Source organism: Eurosta solidaginis, chromosome 2 (assembly GCF_040869045.1).
Source record: "Eurosta solidaginis isolate ZX-2024a chromosome 2, ASM4086904v1, whole genome shotgun sequence".
NCBI lineage: Eukaryota > Metazoa > Arthropoda > Insecta > Diptera > Tephritidae > Eurosta > Eurosta solidaginis.
The window spans coordinates 258,173,407-258,190,559 of record NC_090320.1 but is presented as its reverse complement, the minus strand read 5'-3'; the positions used below and the strand labels follow the sequence as shown (position 1 = coordinate 258,190,559).

General features: G+C 38.2%; 1 protein-coding gene across 30 annotated transcripts in view; it reads right to left on the bottom strand.

Annotated features, from left to right (window-relative positions):
- Positions 1-17,153, bottom strand: part of tutl (turtle) — a 426,131-nt gene that overhangs the window by 46,983 nt on the left and 361,995 nt on the right. For 28 of the 30 annotated variants that reach the window (XM_067767671.1, XM_067767669.1, XM_067767687.1 and 25 more), the window contains one exon: positions 10,592-10,675. The exons of the other annotated variants lie outside the window; for them this stretch is intronic. In XM_067767671.1, coding sequence (XP_067623772.1) covers positions 10,592-10,675 — 84 coding nt within the window. The remainder of the gene's footprint in view (positions 1-10,591; positions 10,676-17,153) is intronic. 30 annotated transcript variants of the gene reach the window in all.

Sequence of the window (17,153 nt, the reverse complement as noted above, 5' to 3'; positions counted from 1 at the left end):
CTTAACGTGGAGCCAATCCAATTTGTGGAGCCCGGATGTACTTCAATTGAATTGGTAATGTCGATGATTGCTCGTTTCGAGACACTGTTAAAAGCCCCGACAATGGCAAGCAAAAGATGAAAAGAAAAAATGCCCATACTTTTGACGAATGTTAAAATTTACAAACATCCCTAATATCTATATTTTATTACAAATAGAAAAAGAGCATTTAACCATTAAACAATTTTATGATTTTTCGCTTTATCTTTGGTGTACAACGAGGAGCAAGAAGCTGTATAAAATTTTTTACTAACACTAATTTCAAATTAGTTTTATTACATTACATGTCTACATATACACACACACATACCTAAATGTGGCTACCTTTGTATATATGTATAAATTGGAACTTTAGCAAGTAAAATTTTTTAAATCCTTTGATAGTTTAAGTTATTCATATGCTCATTTCTATTTATGAAATGACTTGTATGCATAGAGGTCTGATTTAGAAGCCGCCAATATGTACGCACGTATGTTGGAAGTGTTTAGTTAATCATACATTTGTTTTGTTGTTGTAATTACTTATTTTGAATTATAGTTAACGTTAGTTAATATATAAAATGTTGCTTTGTAGGACTATAACATTGGTGTATTCATTGTCTGGTTAAGCTGAAAACATAAGGGGCAGCGCTTCTCTTTTCCGAAATTTATTATCACGAACGTGATCAAGTACATATGGTACATTGCTAAACAACTCTACCTCTCCCTTGTTGTTGTTGTTTTTGTATTATCGATAAAGACATTCCCCGAAGGCTTTGGGGAGTGTTATCAATGTTCATGGTCCTTTGGTGCATATAGATCTTGCACGTTCCACCATCAGGGTACTAGCCCGACCATCTCGGGAATGCTAACTCTCCCCTTTTATAAACTAAGACGGAAAAGGCAACCACGATAATGTAAGCAAAGGATAACGAAAGTTACACCCATATGTATGCTGGAGTGAAGTCAAAAAGAACATAAGATAAACAGAAGATGCCCATACATGAGAGAAGTACTCGAGAATGTGATAGGTGATAAATCCAGACGCGTACAGAAGTAAGGAAATGTAGCACTAAGGCAGGTAATATGGGTAACTCTCTTATTTTCAAACGCAGTGAAGTGCCAGTTGATTGTTGCCATGATTATTACCTGTCGATTTTCCATTCGAAATGTACTTGAATTGAAATAATGTGGATGGTTTTAACATTTCCAAAGTAAATGAACGCAGAACAAAATTTGTCAAGTTATTAATTGATTTAGCCCTCAAGAGTAATGAATGCTGTCACTTGTTTGTTCGAAAACTCGTCGAATGATTTGGTGCAGAGCGAAGATCGGCACAGATATACTGGTCGTCTGACAAACATGGCGATCTTGAGTAACTGGATTTGAAGAGAATGAAATAATACGAAATGCTCTCTGAGCACGCTGGTGCCGGAACAATTATTCTGCTCATAATATAGCTGCTTTGTTTCAATAAGTCAAGGAGAAAGCAGAAACATGGACAAGACGAGGTGCCGATCAAGTTAAATATTTGTTATCTTAAAAGCTGCACACCATGAACTACATGTTAGGTGTTGGCCACAAAGCACGTTTAAGCTCCGCTAATCTCAAGGACCAGCACTCTGAATAAAGAGTGCGGACAGGATGAGAGAGCCATGATTATTGAGTTTTATCAATTTCCTCGATTTAATGACTTGGGACTGGTGTACATCTAGTACTAGCAGGACTGAGCAACAAGCCACACTACCCGTGTTACAACCGATATTCTGAATGAGAATTTGCGCGTCGCTAAATCTGGGAACGATGACTGTGGAAAGCGTGAGAGGGTCACGATTATCGAGTGGTGTTTTAAAACTCCTCGTTTGGACGACTTGGGACTGGTGAACATGTGGTGCCAACGGATATATTGAACAGAGCAAACTTACTCGCCTTCTTAACCGCTTACTCTCTCGTTATGTGGCTATCATTGCCCGAGCATATAAACTGATTTGTGGGATTTTTTGAAGTCAGGGGATTACGCCAACAAGTCTCATTCTATTGAAGCCCTTAAAATGAATATTTGCCATGAATACGCGAATTCTTCTATCGGAGTTTTGGAAAAAGTAATGGAAAAACCAAAAATGAGGCGGTTTTATGGTTCGGAATAAAGGATGGTATCGGAAGAATATAAAATTTTATTTAAAAAAATTCTCCAAAAATTTTAAGGGCATCCAGCGATGCTAACGGCGTGTTCAGTGATGAGACGTACGAGCATTATACTGGTCGTTGTTGTTGTTGTAGCGATGAAGACACTCCCCGAAAGTATGAAGTTAATGCAGAGAATTCAAGCCGAAATAATTTGCTAGAGAAGTTATGTCATGAGAAATGACAGAGCGCTGAGATCCAGAAAAAAACTTGCCAAGGTGTCTGTATTTAGAAGAAGAAAGCTGGGAAAGACAGAGGAATCAATACTAAATCACCCATCGCTGCTTCCCACTGGGGTCAGTTAACGCGAAGCAGCCGTACTTGGCGTAAGTTGCTTGGAAAGTTAATGGTAATGATGAATACACAGAAAACGCGATGCGATACCTCTCAAGGATAGCGCAATATTACAGTCAGTTTATTGTATGCAGAGGACGGAGGGGTGACAAAAGTTCAACGGCTATAACTTCACTTGGCCTTATTACCAATTAAACTGGTAACGATGTCAATATAAGTTATGACTTTATAAAATAGTCACAATTAAAAATTTCAAATTGTTTGAATGTTAACGATATCGACATTATGCCCATCCTCTGCCGGTCCAAAATGTTCTAAAAAATAAATTTTTTTTCTAAATTGTCTTCAAAGTCCTCTAACGGGAGTCCAAGGAAACTGAAAGTTTCAATAGGGGCAGACCAAAGGGAGATTGGTGTTAGAGGCGTAGATTCCACATTACAATTGAAAAGATGGTTGGTGTCATATGGGGACGCATCGCATGCAGGATATACATTACGCATGTCGGAGCTGATTCTAGACAAGTAAGAGTTTAACCTGTTACAGTATACAGAACGAAGTTGGGCCAGGGCAACTCGTGTCTCCCTCGGTATTATGTTTTCTTCTTCTGCACGAGTGGGATATTATATATTGATAACAAGGTTCACATGACGCGTCCTGGCTAAGGCGTATCATGATTCTGTTTGGATGTTAGTTAGGTCCTCCTGATACTTGTCTGAATCAAACGTTTGTGTTAGCGGGTTCCGGATCTTTTCATAGTGCTTATGGAGATGTTCCCTTTACGCCCGTGGAGGCGGAGCTAGATCAAGCAGGTGTTTGCTAGGGTATCCCAGTTTGTGACAGTTTAGCAAACACTGCGTGTTCAGAATTCGTTGTGATCTTAAATATTGAGCTCCTTGGGCTCAATATGTAGCTGGTATTCGGGGGCCATGAGGAAATATCCCGTGGAAGTTCTGATTGCAGCATTTTGAGAGGCATACAGCCTTTTTCAGTATGTGTATTTAAGACTAGGCGACCAAATTGGTGACGCGTAGCACATGAGCGGCCGGCCAATTGCTTTGCACGTGGTTAGCAACGTTGTTTATCTTTCCCGCAGGTGCTAGCAAGCGGGATTAGGATTTTGTTGCGGCTTCGTACTTCAGATGCAACTTCGGTGGCATGCGCCTTGAAGGCCAAAGTGTTATAGAGCGTTACCCCTAAGATCTTTGGGTGACTGACAGTTGCTACCGTGACACCATCGACGTGAGCGTCCATTATTTGCGTCATTTGTTCCTTTCACGTCATAAACAGAGTGGCCGTGAACTTTGTCGGTGATAATGCCAGGTTACGCGAGGTGTTGCAACTAGAAAGTCTGTGGAAATAGCTGTTTATTTTAGAAACTAATTCATATTTGAAGGGCTAGGTCCCGATGCCATAAACGTGCAGTCCAAATGATTGTAACTCTTTCTGCTGGGGAAAGGTGATTTGATATGTAAAAACTTAACAGCAGTGGGGGGGGCCTATGGTTTCCCTGTTTAATTTTTCTGGGCTTTCGAGATTTCATTCCTTAATTGAACGGGCACTTGCAGCCCATTCAAATTCTTATATTTAGGCAAGGGGGAAACCGTGAACCATCTATGTCTTTGAGTAGGGTGCCGTGGTTTACTGTGCCGAAAGTTTTTGACAGGTCATGTGTCACGGGCACTGTCCTGTAATGGGGTTTTCCTGATTTAGTCCGTAATTTATATGTGTATTTATGGCGTTACCACAAACAGCAGCGAGGAAACCCGAAAATTTCCTAAATGCTGATAAAGTCGAAATGTGAAACGATGATACGGCCAACTAATCCTATGGTCATAATCCAACCCAGCGGCTTAGGAGGCTTAGCATTTATACGCGGCAGGTATGAGGCGACTAAAATGCCCAAATTGGTTGGTCAATAGGTTACCAATGCAGTTTATAGGTTCTCCAACATTATTGACAACCTCACCCATTGGTGGCGAATCCTGCTTTTTTTAGCAGCAGAGGCTCTGGTAACCCATTTTCCAACAAACTAGGGGTGGGATAGGGGTGGCCTAAAATGGTAAATGTGGTCGTATTAAATGGTTTCCGAAATTTTTTGGTTAGTACCTTAATGGTGCTTGTTACCGGATCAATATCCGGAAAAAGGACCATCAATATCGATAACATTCCCGAGGGCTTTTGAGGATTATCTTTACCGCTACAACAACAACAGCAACTTTACGTCGCCACATCGCGAAGAACTAGCTAGTGGAGATTCATGGTAGATCCATTCTACCATTCAAATATTCTTATTTACCATTTTTAAGCAAAAAAAGATAAGAACGGCCCCTATTTTTATGTTGAACCTGCGCCGACATTAAAGCATTGTAAGATATTTTAGCATTCCAACCTTTTCGCGTTTCTGACATGCTTACATTTTTAACGAGTCATAGCTGCCAAACAAGTCGTCGCCGGTTGACTTCAATACATATATACACATCCTTTGACGTTGGCTTGACTTTTTATTTTGGCAGTTTGTGTTAAACTTTTATGGCTGCTAAGACAAGTGTAAATGTGTGTATATATAAACATGTTGGTTTGTATAAACCTGCTCTGAGAGTAGAAATGAGTAAGGGCAAAAACAACAATAAAAATATAAAATGCAAAAAAAAAAAAAAATAATTCAACAACAAATGCGAGTGCACCAAGTGAGAAGGACACAATTTTGGTGTAAATGTCATGAAAGCGAAAATGTTATTTACGGCTGCCCTAGAAATTTTAATAAGCATAACAAATGAGAAAAAAATGAAGGGTAAAAGTATACAACAAGTAGTTTGAGTAAAATCGCCAAGAACCAAGTGTAAAAATAATAATCAAGTAGGAGGACGCTACGCCAAATACGGGCAAGTGAAGGTAGCAAATGCGAATCGTGAGGCCTTCAAGTCGCACAAATAAAACTTTTATTTGTATAAAAAACACATTCTCACTCTGCTTCGCGCACACACGAAGGTAACTCATAAATTTTTCAGTTTACTGCAGCACTGTACACTTTTAACTGGCTACTGCAACAGCGGCAGTAGAGTATAAAATGTCAGCTTTACGCGACAAAACAGGACATAAACACGAATACGACCTTTGTTTGCTGTCACATTTATTGTTGTGTCCTTATCGTGTATGCATTTATGAATGCGTGTGTGCAGGTATATTACTTCGGTGTGTGCTGTTGCTGCTTAAACTTTTTTTAAATTTTTTGTGCATGAATATCTTCAAGGCAATGTGGTGAAGGCGCTTTAACTCTAACCTCCTATGCCAACAATTTCCTACATACATATGCACATTCACACAACCCATCTCGCTTTTCCGCCTATCAACTGGTCATAAACGGAAATTTAAATTTAATTGCTTCTTGCACAGGCAGTATGCCAAACGTGCAGTTGTGCCGACTACAGAAGAATACGATGAAGGGTTGTACGTGCAAACGGCTGACGTTTGATTGTAAAGAGCTAACGACTTAACGGTAAATATGCCTGCAGCCAACTAGTCAGCCACGCCAAACCGATGTGACCGTTTATATTTTATATTGCATGTTTACTTGCTACATGTACAAATACAAGCTCAGTTCATATATTTTTAGAGGCAGGCAAAAAGTTTTCTTCGTTACATAAGTTTAAATTTATATATAAATGTTTATAACTATGCACATGTGTATACAATTGCTTTGGGGATAAATTTATGATAAGCGTAAATGCATATGTAAGTATTCAGAGACATGCATGTATACAATGCAAGTTGTTTTGCCTAAATTATGTTTCTTATCGATAAAGCAGGCTATGTTGGGTGCCATGGCGTATGAGTGATTTTCTTTATACACAGTTAAAGATATAAAATAAAATTAAAGCATAATACTATTTTCACACAGAAACTTAATGATCTCATTTCACCTTCTAATGAAATCATAAATTTTTTGCTTTCACACAGAAGTAACTGCTCGATTAGTATGAAGGATGAAATGTCAAGCGAATAAAATGACAATGCTATATGACAGACAATCATGGCGGAACGATACAAGGTGGCAGCATGGTGACATACCTACAAACAAAAAAAATTCCATGTACTTGTAAATTCGATGGACAAATGTCAAAATCGTACTGTGCCGGTAGTTGATGTATCAAATCAAATAAAAAAGGTTATAATCAGCTGTTCGATGCGGCCACCTTGTATCGTTCCGCCATGCAGACAATGACATTTACTTTGACAAATGACTTTTTTAAGCACTGAACACACCATAAACTAAGATGCGGAACGCGGCCAACAGAGTTGCATTGTGCTTTTGACTTCATTAGGCATTCGATTAGCTACTAATGAAATAATTATAGATTCGAATTTTGTAGGGAAGATTGAGCTCAATAAGCGTCTTAATGTAGAAAACTGCGTTTATTATTCAATAAGCCGTCTGTGTGAAAATAGTATAAAGCTCTCCAATCAATTCATGGCATTTCATAGAGACCTCCATATTAGGAGTCTTAACTTGAATATCATGCGGCTGGTAAATTAACATAAACGTACCAAATGGGAGGATCATCTAAAGAACTAAAACCTCTCTGTGGGTGTTGGAAAATTGTGGTCAACCAACAAATCCTTGTCTAATCCAACTAAACACAACGATAAAGTATCTATAGCCTTCGGTGACAAAACTTTATCTGATTTGAAGAAATGCGCGAGCGCCTTTTGCCGACAATTTATTGTGCATTCTTCTGTAGACAAAGCCAGACGTCGTGCTAACAGACGAGCTCATAAACATAAACACGACGTGCCACCCATTACCATCACCCCCACAGAAGTTGAAGCAGGCATCCGCAAGGCCAAGCACTCCAAGTCAATAGGCCCAGACGGAATAGCTAAGCCCACTGATGAATTAGTTTCTAAAATAAACTGCTATATCAACGATCTTTCCGGTTTCTTCACCGCGCAACTTGGCCGTATCACCGACAAAATCCACGGCTACTCTTTTTACGACGTGGAAGGAACAGATGTTGCAAATATTGGACGTTCAGGTTGATGGTGTCAAGCGACTGTCAGTCACCCAAAGATTTCAGGGGTAATGTTCAATAATACATTGACCTTAAAAGCTCATTCCACCGAAATTGTTTCTAAAGTACAAATTCGCACCAAAATCCTCAAGTCGCTTGCCGGTAGCAAATGGGAAAAATATAAGGAAACGTTGCTAACCACGTACAAAGCAATTGGTCGGCCGGCCACGAGCTACGCGTCACCAGTTTGGTCGCTGGTCTTAAAAATACACACTGGAAAAGGCTACAGACCTGTCAAAATGCTGAAATCGGAACTGTCACCGGATGTTTCTTTATGACAACCCAACACCACCTACATAGTGGAGCCAAAGAGCTCAATATTGAGAGCACAACGAAATGCTGAACAAGCAGTTTTTGCTTAATTGTCACAAACCATAACATCCTAGCAAACAACTGCTTGATCTAGGACCGCCTCCACGGGGATTAAGGGAACATCTCCATAAGCACTATGACGAGATCCGACACCTGCCAACACGCGATTGATCCAGGCAAGCATAAGCAGGCCCTTAGCCAAATCCACACAGAATCGGCAGACGCCTTTGTCAAGACGCGCTGGGTGGACTCCGTTATTAATATGCAATACACCACCCTTGAAGATGAAGAAAGCACATTACCAAGGGAGACATGAGTCACATTGGCCCAACTTCGTTCTGGATACTGTAACAGGTCAAACTCTTACTTGTCCAGAATCAACACCGCCATACGTAATGTATGTCCTGCATGCGATGTGTCCCCACATGACACCAAATATCTTTTCAATCGTAATGTGGAACCTACGCCTCTAACACCTATCTTCCTATGGTCCACCCCTGGTGAAACAGCCAGTTTCCTTGGACTCGCGTAAGAAGGCTTTGATGACAATTTGTGAGTGGTCGTGCCCATTGAATGGGGCGAAGCACTGTTAATACAAAAACAACCACAACAATTCATGATTTTTTGTAAATACAAGGAGTATATACTGCCGTCCTAAAAAGAATGTGGGTGTTAGGTTGGTTAGGTTGAAGTGGCTCCTAAAATATCTGTTTCCTTAAAGGGATTGATGCAAGTGTTCGAGTGGTTTATTTCCAGACAAAGCCATCCAAAAGATGCACAGGGCTATGCAAGTAAAAGAGACAGTCAAAAGTTGTGTGTTTGCTAGAACGGCCGTGCAACTAAGCGCAGTTTTGGCGTGGGATTCATTGTCGGAAAGAAATTTTATCGCCAAATACTATCGTTCACGCATGTTGACGAACGTCTCGCCGCTATGCGCATAAAATCATATAAGCGCAATTTTAGCGTTGGAATGGTCGTGGGAGAGAGACTTCATCGCAAGTAATCTCGTTCACCCATGTGAACGAACATCTCGCCGCTATCCGTAAAATAAAAATGTTTGAATATTTAATTCATTTGCGCTTATACACCGACGGATGAGAAGGATGTTGATGTCAATGACGTATTCTACGACCGCCTAGAACGTACATACGAGCGCTGTACCCGCCGTGATATACGAGTTGTGCTTGGCGACTTTAACGTCAGGGTGAGTGGAGAATGTGTTCTTGGCCCCAAGGTCGGCGTCCACAACAAAACAATCCCTAACGGTCTGTGGCTGACCGACTTCGCCGGTGTTCGAAACATGGTCATATCCAGCACAAGGTACATGCATCAAGGGTACATGGCTATCCAAAGTTCGAAATGCATGCAACCAGATCAACCAAGTTTTGATATGCTAACAGCATCCCTCCAGTGGTTTAGATGCATGTACGATTAAAGAACCAAACATCGACTCGGAACACTATCTTGTCGCAATCAAAATACGCGATTGGAAAAAATAAAAAGTAACCACAAAGAAAGTTAGCGTCGAAAGGCAAAAAAAAAAAAGTTCCAAAAGATTTCGCAACTCGTCTCACACACCTGCTCTCTGAGAGCAAAAGTCAGTCCCACGGAGTGCAGGAGCAGTGATAGCGTATCTTCAAAGCACTTCGTACTGCCGCAGAAGAAAAAAGTTTACAAAAATTCGAAGACAGGCAGAGGATTTTAAGCCCGCAGCAAACCCCTGTAAAAACGAAAACGGCGACCTGGTAACCAATGTGCAGAGCGTGCTTAGATTATGAAGGGAACGCTCCTCAGAGCCCCTAAATGGAGAAAGCGATAAAACACCCAGGGAAGATTAATGTCCGCTCACCCGCTTTTGACGAAATCAGAATAAAAATAACCAGATTAAAACACAAGTCCGCAGGCGGTGAGGAAATGCCTGCAGTGCTATTCAAATATGGCAGCGAGGAGTTGGTTAGGCGCATGCATCAACTTCTTTGCAAAATATGGTCGAACGAGTGCATGTCCGACCACTGGAATATAAGTGTTCTTCACCCAGTTCACAAAAAGGAGGATCCTGCACACTGCACTATATGGCACGGAGTAAGCCTTCTTAGTATCGATCATAAGGTTTTGTCAAGCATATTGTACGAAAAATTGAAGCTCATCGTGAATCAGATGTACAGATGTCATCAGTGCAGCTTCAGATCTGGTGTAAACGACGACAAAACGAAATACCTGCTGTCTTAAAGAAGAGAGTCAGCGCACTTGCGCTTTGTCAACCACGTTGGCAACCATGATTTCGAGCTAGTAAAATGCTTCGTTTAATTAAAATTGAGCATTAACGTAAACAAAAACATAGCTTTGAAATCCAGCGAAGGATCACTCTTGTCAATAAATGCTACTTTGGATTAGGTAGGCCATTGAAAAGTAAAGTCCTCTCTCGGCAAACGAAAATCATGCTCTACAAGTCATTTATTGTACCCCTCCTCATATGTTGCGCAGAATCATGCACACTGATAACATCTGGTGACTGTTCCGATCGACACTCCAACTTAAGTTCGTATTTGAGTTAAGAAATGACAACTTGAAAAGAAATGATAGAAAATCATTCCACGTAAGTATTTAAGTATCAGCCTTTGATTTATTTTTATGTATCTGAATGTATGTGTGCTATATTTGTAACTATTAAAAAATGAATGTATGTAAGCAATGTGTAAATAATGTGTAAATACCTTTCAATTTTAATTTTGGTGGTGAATAAACGATCGAACCTTGCGAATCGGTATGAAAATAAATATCAAAATATGCTAAAAGGTCTGCAATGAAAAGTAAAATAAAAACCAAAGAAAACAACGAAAAAAAAAATGTTTATTTTAATAATCATAAAAAAATATTTAAAAATAATTAATTATGCATGCATGTGCAGTAGAGGAAAGTTATAGGTGAAAGGTTTGAAAAAATTACTTCTGGATATTTTAAAGTACTAAATACTTTATGATGGAAGAGAAAGACAAACGACTGAAAATGAAACGAAAATTGTTGTGTATTTGAGAGAAAGTGAAAATATTTGCATGAAAGGCATGAGCAAAATAAGAGATCGAGTAGAAGTTAAGAAAACAGAACTTAAAGTTTTTCTTCTCTTAACATAAGGTTTTATATTTTATTAAAATTATCTTAATAAGTACTTTGCATCATTAATCAAGTGGAATTTATTTTTATATCACAATACATACTAGGGTGGGTTCAATTGAGTGAGCCTCCTCATAATTGAAAAAAAAAAAAAAATCAAGATTTCATTTATATGGCATAAAAGAAAAGTGAAATGTGTCTTTTAAGGGAGTGCCACGAAATCCTCATAAAAAAATACCCAAACACAAAATCCCCAAAGAAAAGCAAATATCCAAACACATAATCCCCAAATCCAAAATCCCCAAAATCAAAATCCCCAAACACAAAATCTCCGAGTAATATGACTCTTATTGGTTTTTTCGTGTTGTTATCGATGGTTTGATAACCGCCCTGGTATTGCAGTAGCATACTTCACCTACCACGCTGAAGATCCTGGGTTCAAATCCGGGGAAAAGTAACATCAAAAATTTAGAAAAAAGTTTTTTTTTCAATAAGAAACAAGTTTTTTTAAGCGGGGTTGCCCCTCGTAAGTAATTTGGTAAACATTGCGAGTGTATTTCTGCCTTAAAAGCTTCTCAGGGGAAATTCCCCAAAGAAAAACAAATATCCAAACACATAACCCCCAAATCCAAAATCCCCAAAATCAAAATCCCCAAACACAAAATCTCCGATTAATATGACTCTTATTGGTTTTTTCGTGTTGTTATCGATGGTTTGATAACCGCCCTGGTATGGCAGTAGCATACTCCACCTACCACGCTGAAGATCCTGGGTTCAGATCCGGGGAAAAGTAACATCAAAAATTTAGAAACAAGTTTTTTTTTCAATAAGAAACAAGTTTTTTTAAGCGGGGTTGCCCCTCGTAAGTAATTTGGTAAACATTGCGAGTTTATTTCTGCCTTAAAAGCTTCTCAGGGGAAATTCCCCAAAGAAAAACAAATATCCAAACACATAACCCCCAAATCCAAAATCCCCAAAATCAAAATCCCCAAACACAAAATCTCCGATTAATATGACTCTTATTGGTTTTTTCGTGTTGTTATCGATGGTTTGATAACCGCCCTGGTATGGCAGTAGCATACTCCACCTACCACGCTGAAGATCCTGGGTTCAGATCCGGGGAAAAGTAACATCAAAAATTTAGAAACAAGTTTTTTTTTCAATAAGAAACAAGTTTTTTTAAGCGGGGTTGCCCCTCGTAAGTAATTTGGAAAACATTGCGAGTGTATTTCTGCCTTAAAAGCTTCTCAGGGGAAATTGTTTCCCCTTCAGATGCCGTTCGAAGACCGCAGAAAACAGTTAAGTCCCGTAACGCTAATTTGCAAAAAAAATTGAAAGGAGTACGACTCAAATTGGAAGAGAAGCTCGGCTTCAAATCACTTTGTAGATTATAGCGCCTTGCATTAAGTATAATTTTTTTTTATCGATGATTTACAGAAGTTTCATCGATTGCATGCTGTTGCGAATTTAAAAGAAATTACTAATTATACTCAGTTGAGCAGAGCTCACAGAGTATATTAAGTTTGATTGGATAACGGTTGGTTGTACAGGTATAAAGGAATCGAGATAGATATAGACTTCCATATATCAAAATCATCAGGATCGAAAAAAAATTTGATTGAGCCATGTCCTTCCGTCCGTCCGTCCGTCCGTTAACACGATAACTTGAGTAAATTTTGAGGTATCTTGATGAAGTTTGGTATGTAGGTTCCTAAGCACTCATCTCAGATCGCTATTTAAAATGAACGATATCGGAATATAAACACGCCCACTTTTTCGATATCGAAAATTTCGAAAAACGGAAAAAGTGCGATAATTCATTACCAAAGACAGATAAAGCAATGAAACTTGGTAGGTGGGTTGAACTTATGACGCAGAATAGAAAACTAGTAAAATTTTTGACAATGGGCGTGGCACCGCCCACTTTTAAAAGAAGAAAATTTAAAAGTTTTACAAGCCTTAGTCGTTGAAGATATCATGATGAAATTTGGCAGGAACGTTACTCCTATTACTATATGTACGCTTAATAAAAATTAGCAAAATCGGAGAAGGACCACGCCCACTTTTAAAAAAAATTTTTTTTAAAGTAAAATTTTAACAAAAAATTTAATATCTTTACAGTATATAAGTAAATTATGTCAACATTCAACTCCAGTAATGATATGGTGCAACAAAATACAAAAATAAAAGAAAATTTCAAATTGGGCGTTGCTCCGCCCTTTTTCATTTAATTTGTCTAGGACACTTTTAATGCCATAAGTCGAAAAAATTTACCAATACTTTTGAAATTTGGTAGGGGCATAGATTTTATGACGCTAGCTGTTTTCTGTGAAAATGGGCGAAATCGGTTGAAGCCACGCCCAGCTTTTAAACCCAGTCGTCCGTCTGTCCTTCCGCATGGCCCTTAACACGATAACTTGAGCAAAAATCGACATATCTTTACTGAACTTAGTTCACGTACTTATCTGAACTCATTTTATCTCGGTACAAAAAATGAACGAAATCCGACTATGACCACGCCCACTTTTTCGATATCGAAAATTACGAAAAATGAAAAAAATGCCATAATTCTATACCAAATACGAAAAAAGGGATGAAACATGGTAATTGGATTGGTTTATTGACGCGAAATATAACTTTAGAAAAAACTTTGTAAAATGGTTGTGACACCTACCATATTAAGTAGAAGAAAATGAAAAAGTTCTGCAGTGCGAAATAAAAAACCATTGAAATCTTGGCAGGTATTACATATATAAATAAATTAGCGGTATAAAACAGATGATGTTCTGGGTCACTCTGATCCACATTTTGGTCGATATCTGGAAAACGCCTTCACATATACAACTACCACCACTCCCTTTTAAAACTCTCATTAATACCTTTAATTTGATACCAATTTCGTACAAACACATTCTAGAGTCACCCCTGGTCCACCTTTATGGCGATATCTCGAAATGGCGTCCACCTATAGAACTATGGCCCACTCCCACATAAAATACTCTTTAGCGCCTTTCATTTGATAGACATGTCATACAAACACAATACAGGGTTTCCCTCGGTTCATTTTCCTACATGGTTATTTTGCCTTATGTTGTCACCATAGCTCTCAACTGAGTATGTAATGTTCGGTTACACCCGAACTTAACCTTCCTTACTTATTATTACTTAGTTTCTGTTATCGTTCGAGTCTTTGAGCAGTTATTCGAATTAAACTCAAGCATTATGTGTGCAAAATGATCTCTACATACTCTTAGTTGCCTCATTCGCCTATTTCTCCCAGGGTATACACATTTCGCGAACAACTTCCTCGATTAGTTGCTTAGTAGCTTCTCTCTTTTCTCTACAGCTCATATTCGCTGTAATCTTCTAAGTATGCATATGTGGGAGTAATGTTGTCAGCGCTCTTTGCTGCTGTTTATATGTGTTTATGTGTACTGCCTTCTACGTCCGTAGCTGCTATGTACATGTGTGCGTAGCTATTTGCTGTCTGATCTGCTTACATTGCTCTTGTGGTTGTTTAGCATTTATTTACTACCGGCACTGTGATGTAAAGGAGTTGGTAATATTACCCACAATATTGATGTTTTGGCAGTATGTGTTTCCAAACAATCCAATGAGTCTTTGTGGACGTATCGATAACACTCCGATAAGAAATTGAAAATTTTCGACAAAGTATCGTTAATTTTTGGACAAAAAATGTATAGCTTTTCGTTAAGAAATTCGTAATATATGTAAGAAACATTTTTGATAGAAAATCGATTACTTTTCGAAAGGAAATCGATAGTACGCTGATAATAAGAAAATATAACTCCGATAGCAAATCGATGAAAAATCGATAAACAGGCGATAATGAATTTGTTATTTATCAGCAATAAATCAACCACTTTTCGAAAAAAATCGATACATTTTTGAAAACATATTTAAGATTTTTCGATAAATATCTGATAATCTTTTGGTAGTAAAGCGATAACATTTAAATAAAAAATCCGTAATTTATTGAAAAAATATATCGACAGCTTTTCGATTAGTTATTGATAAAGCAACAATAACCTTTTGATAAATTATCGATACGTTTTTCGTAACAAATCGATAAAGCAGCGATAACCTTTGTTATAGTTTGTTTAGATAACAGACTTACAACATATCTTTCCTTTCCTTGCATTGTACTATTCCCACATTACGCCAGAGTGAAGTGACTACACTTACGCTTACGTCCCCTACTCCTTCATGCAGCTTACTAATCCCGCAAACAACGCCTACACTACACACTGGCCTTCTGCATTCAATTTGCAGCAAAGGCTATGCTTATGCTTACACTACGTTTACAAGTGATCCGCCTTAATGTCAGCACATAATGTGGATTTATCACACCTGCATATGCATATACATATGGATGGAAGTATGCATATATGTATTTATAACGGATACACAGATACATGTTCGAAAAATATGCAAAACAGCTGCAAATGTGTGCATTCGAACATGTGCAATAATTAACTGCATTCTGTGCAATTCAACGCGTTCAATGCACAATACACGCATAGTTCCATGGCATGAAAACTTACGTACGAGGCAAGAACAACTCACACGGTCAATCTGACATATTATGGCCTACTTTCAAATAAACATTAATGCAGATACATATGTACATATGTGTATGGGTACCTTTACACACATGTTAACACACATCTGCTTTTAGCTCCTACTACGCAGTTTGTTAATGGATGCATTCGTTGTTCGTTCGAGCATTGCTTTTTTCGCAAATGTGAATATGAAAGTGGGTCCATTTTCAGGTGTCCTTGCTGCAGTGCACTTTTACATCAGGACATGTGCGTATGTATGTATAAGTCAGTGTGTGCGACTTTATTTTTTTAAAGTCGTGTACACATAGTTGGCCTTCAGTCGTCGCTGGTCGCATGTATTTCAGTTGCATTTTAAATGGGAGCAAAAAAGAATATTGCTTCATTTTTCTTAAATATTGGCAACGAGTCGTCTACTTCTAAAGCAAAACGTGAGGCCTTGTGGAAGCGGTAAACAAAGTGTGTAGTAATGGCGTTGTTAAACATGCATTTGTGAGTGTGTGTGTGGAAAATTTAACAGAAATTACTTGTTGCCATCGCTTAAACAGTTTCTCATGTGCAAGCGCGAAGGCTCATAGTTTGCGTGGCATAAAAATTAAAGCTTATACTCTTAAGCTTTTATGACTTTCATATGGCAAAATTTAATTATTAAAAGTAATGCTGCAACAATTTGTATTAATATAGTTTTGGTAGCAGCGGTTTAAGGTCAGTGAAAACTATTGTGGGCACTTTCTCGTTTATTCGTTGAATTCAAAATATTTGCACATATTGATTGTTCCATTAAGGCAAACAAAAAGTTGGATAGATTCTATTGAAGTGGATTAGAGGTTTGTCTTAAAGAGGGTCGCACCACAGCAGGAGCTTTGCAAACACTCCGGTTTTGTTTCTCAAATGAAAAGTTATTCAGAAAACTGAATCTGCTTCTCAGAAGCCGCCAGGACATTCGCCAACTTATAAGAAACTCGAAGTTGAGTTGGAGTATGATTTCTAAGACTACTGTAGGTGTGAAGAGCTTTTCTCGGGGGATGGAAGAGTACATAATTTAAGCGTAATTATAGTGTAATTATAAGGGTAGTGTTTGAAAGTGGGCTATGAGGATATACAGAATGTATAAGTATAGTCACAACACTATAGAATAATATGGAAACAAAGTACGTGGAAAGGTTGGCATGAGAGAAAGAGTTTGACAACGGTTTGTTATCGATGAGATATCGGTCCGATCTTTATCGACAAGTAATCAGTTATTTATAGGTTTCTTACAGTAGAAGTTATTGCGAGTTACCGATTTGTTATTAATTTTCTGTCGATAACGAAAGCTATCGAGTTATTTTTTATTGACGAATAATCGGTTTATTATCAAAAATTTATCGATTTATTATTGAACGGCTATCGATTTTTTACTTAAAAATTATCGACCTATTATCAAAGCTACCGATATGTTATAAGACAATTATCGGTATATTATCGAAAAGTTGTAAACGTCATATCGATAAATTTGCAGAAAGTTGCCGAAAAGTGACCGGATCGATTAGCTATCGAAAAATTATATATATATTTTTATAAAAGAATAATTTGTCATAGTACA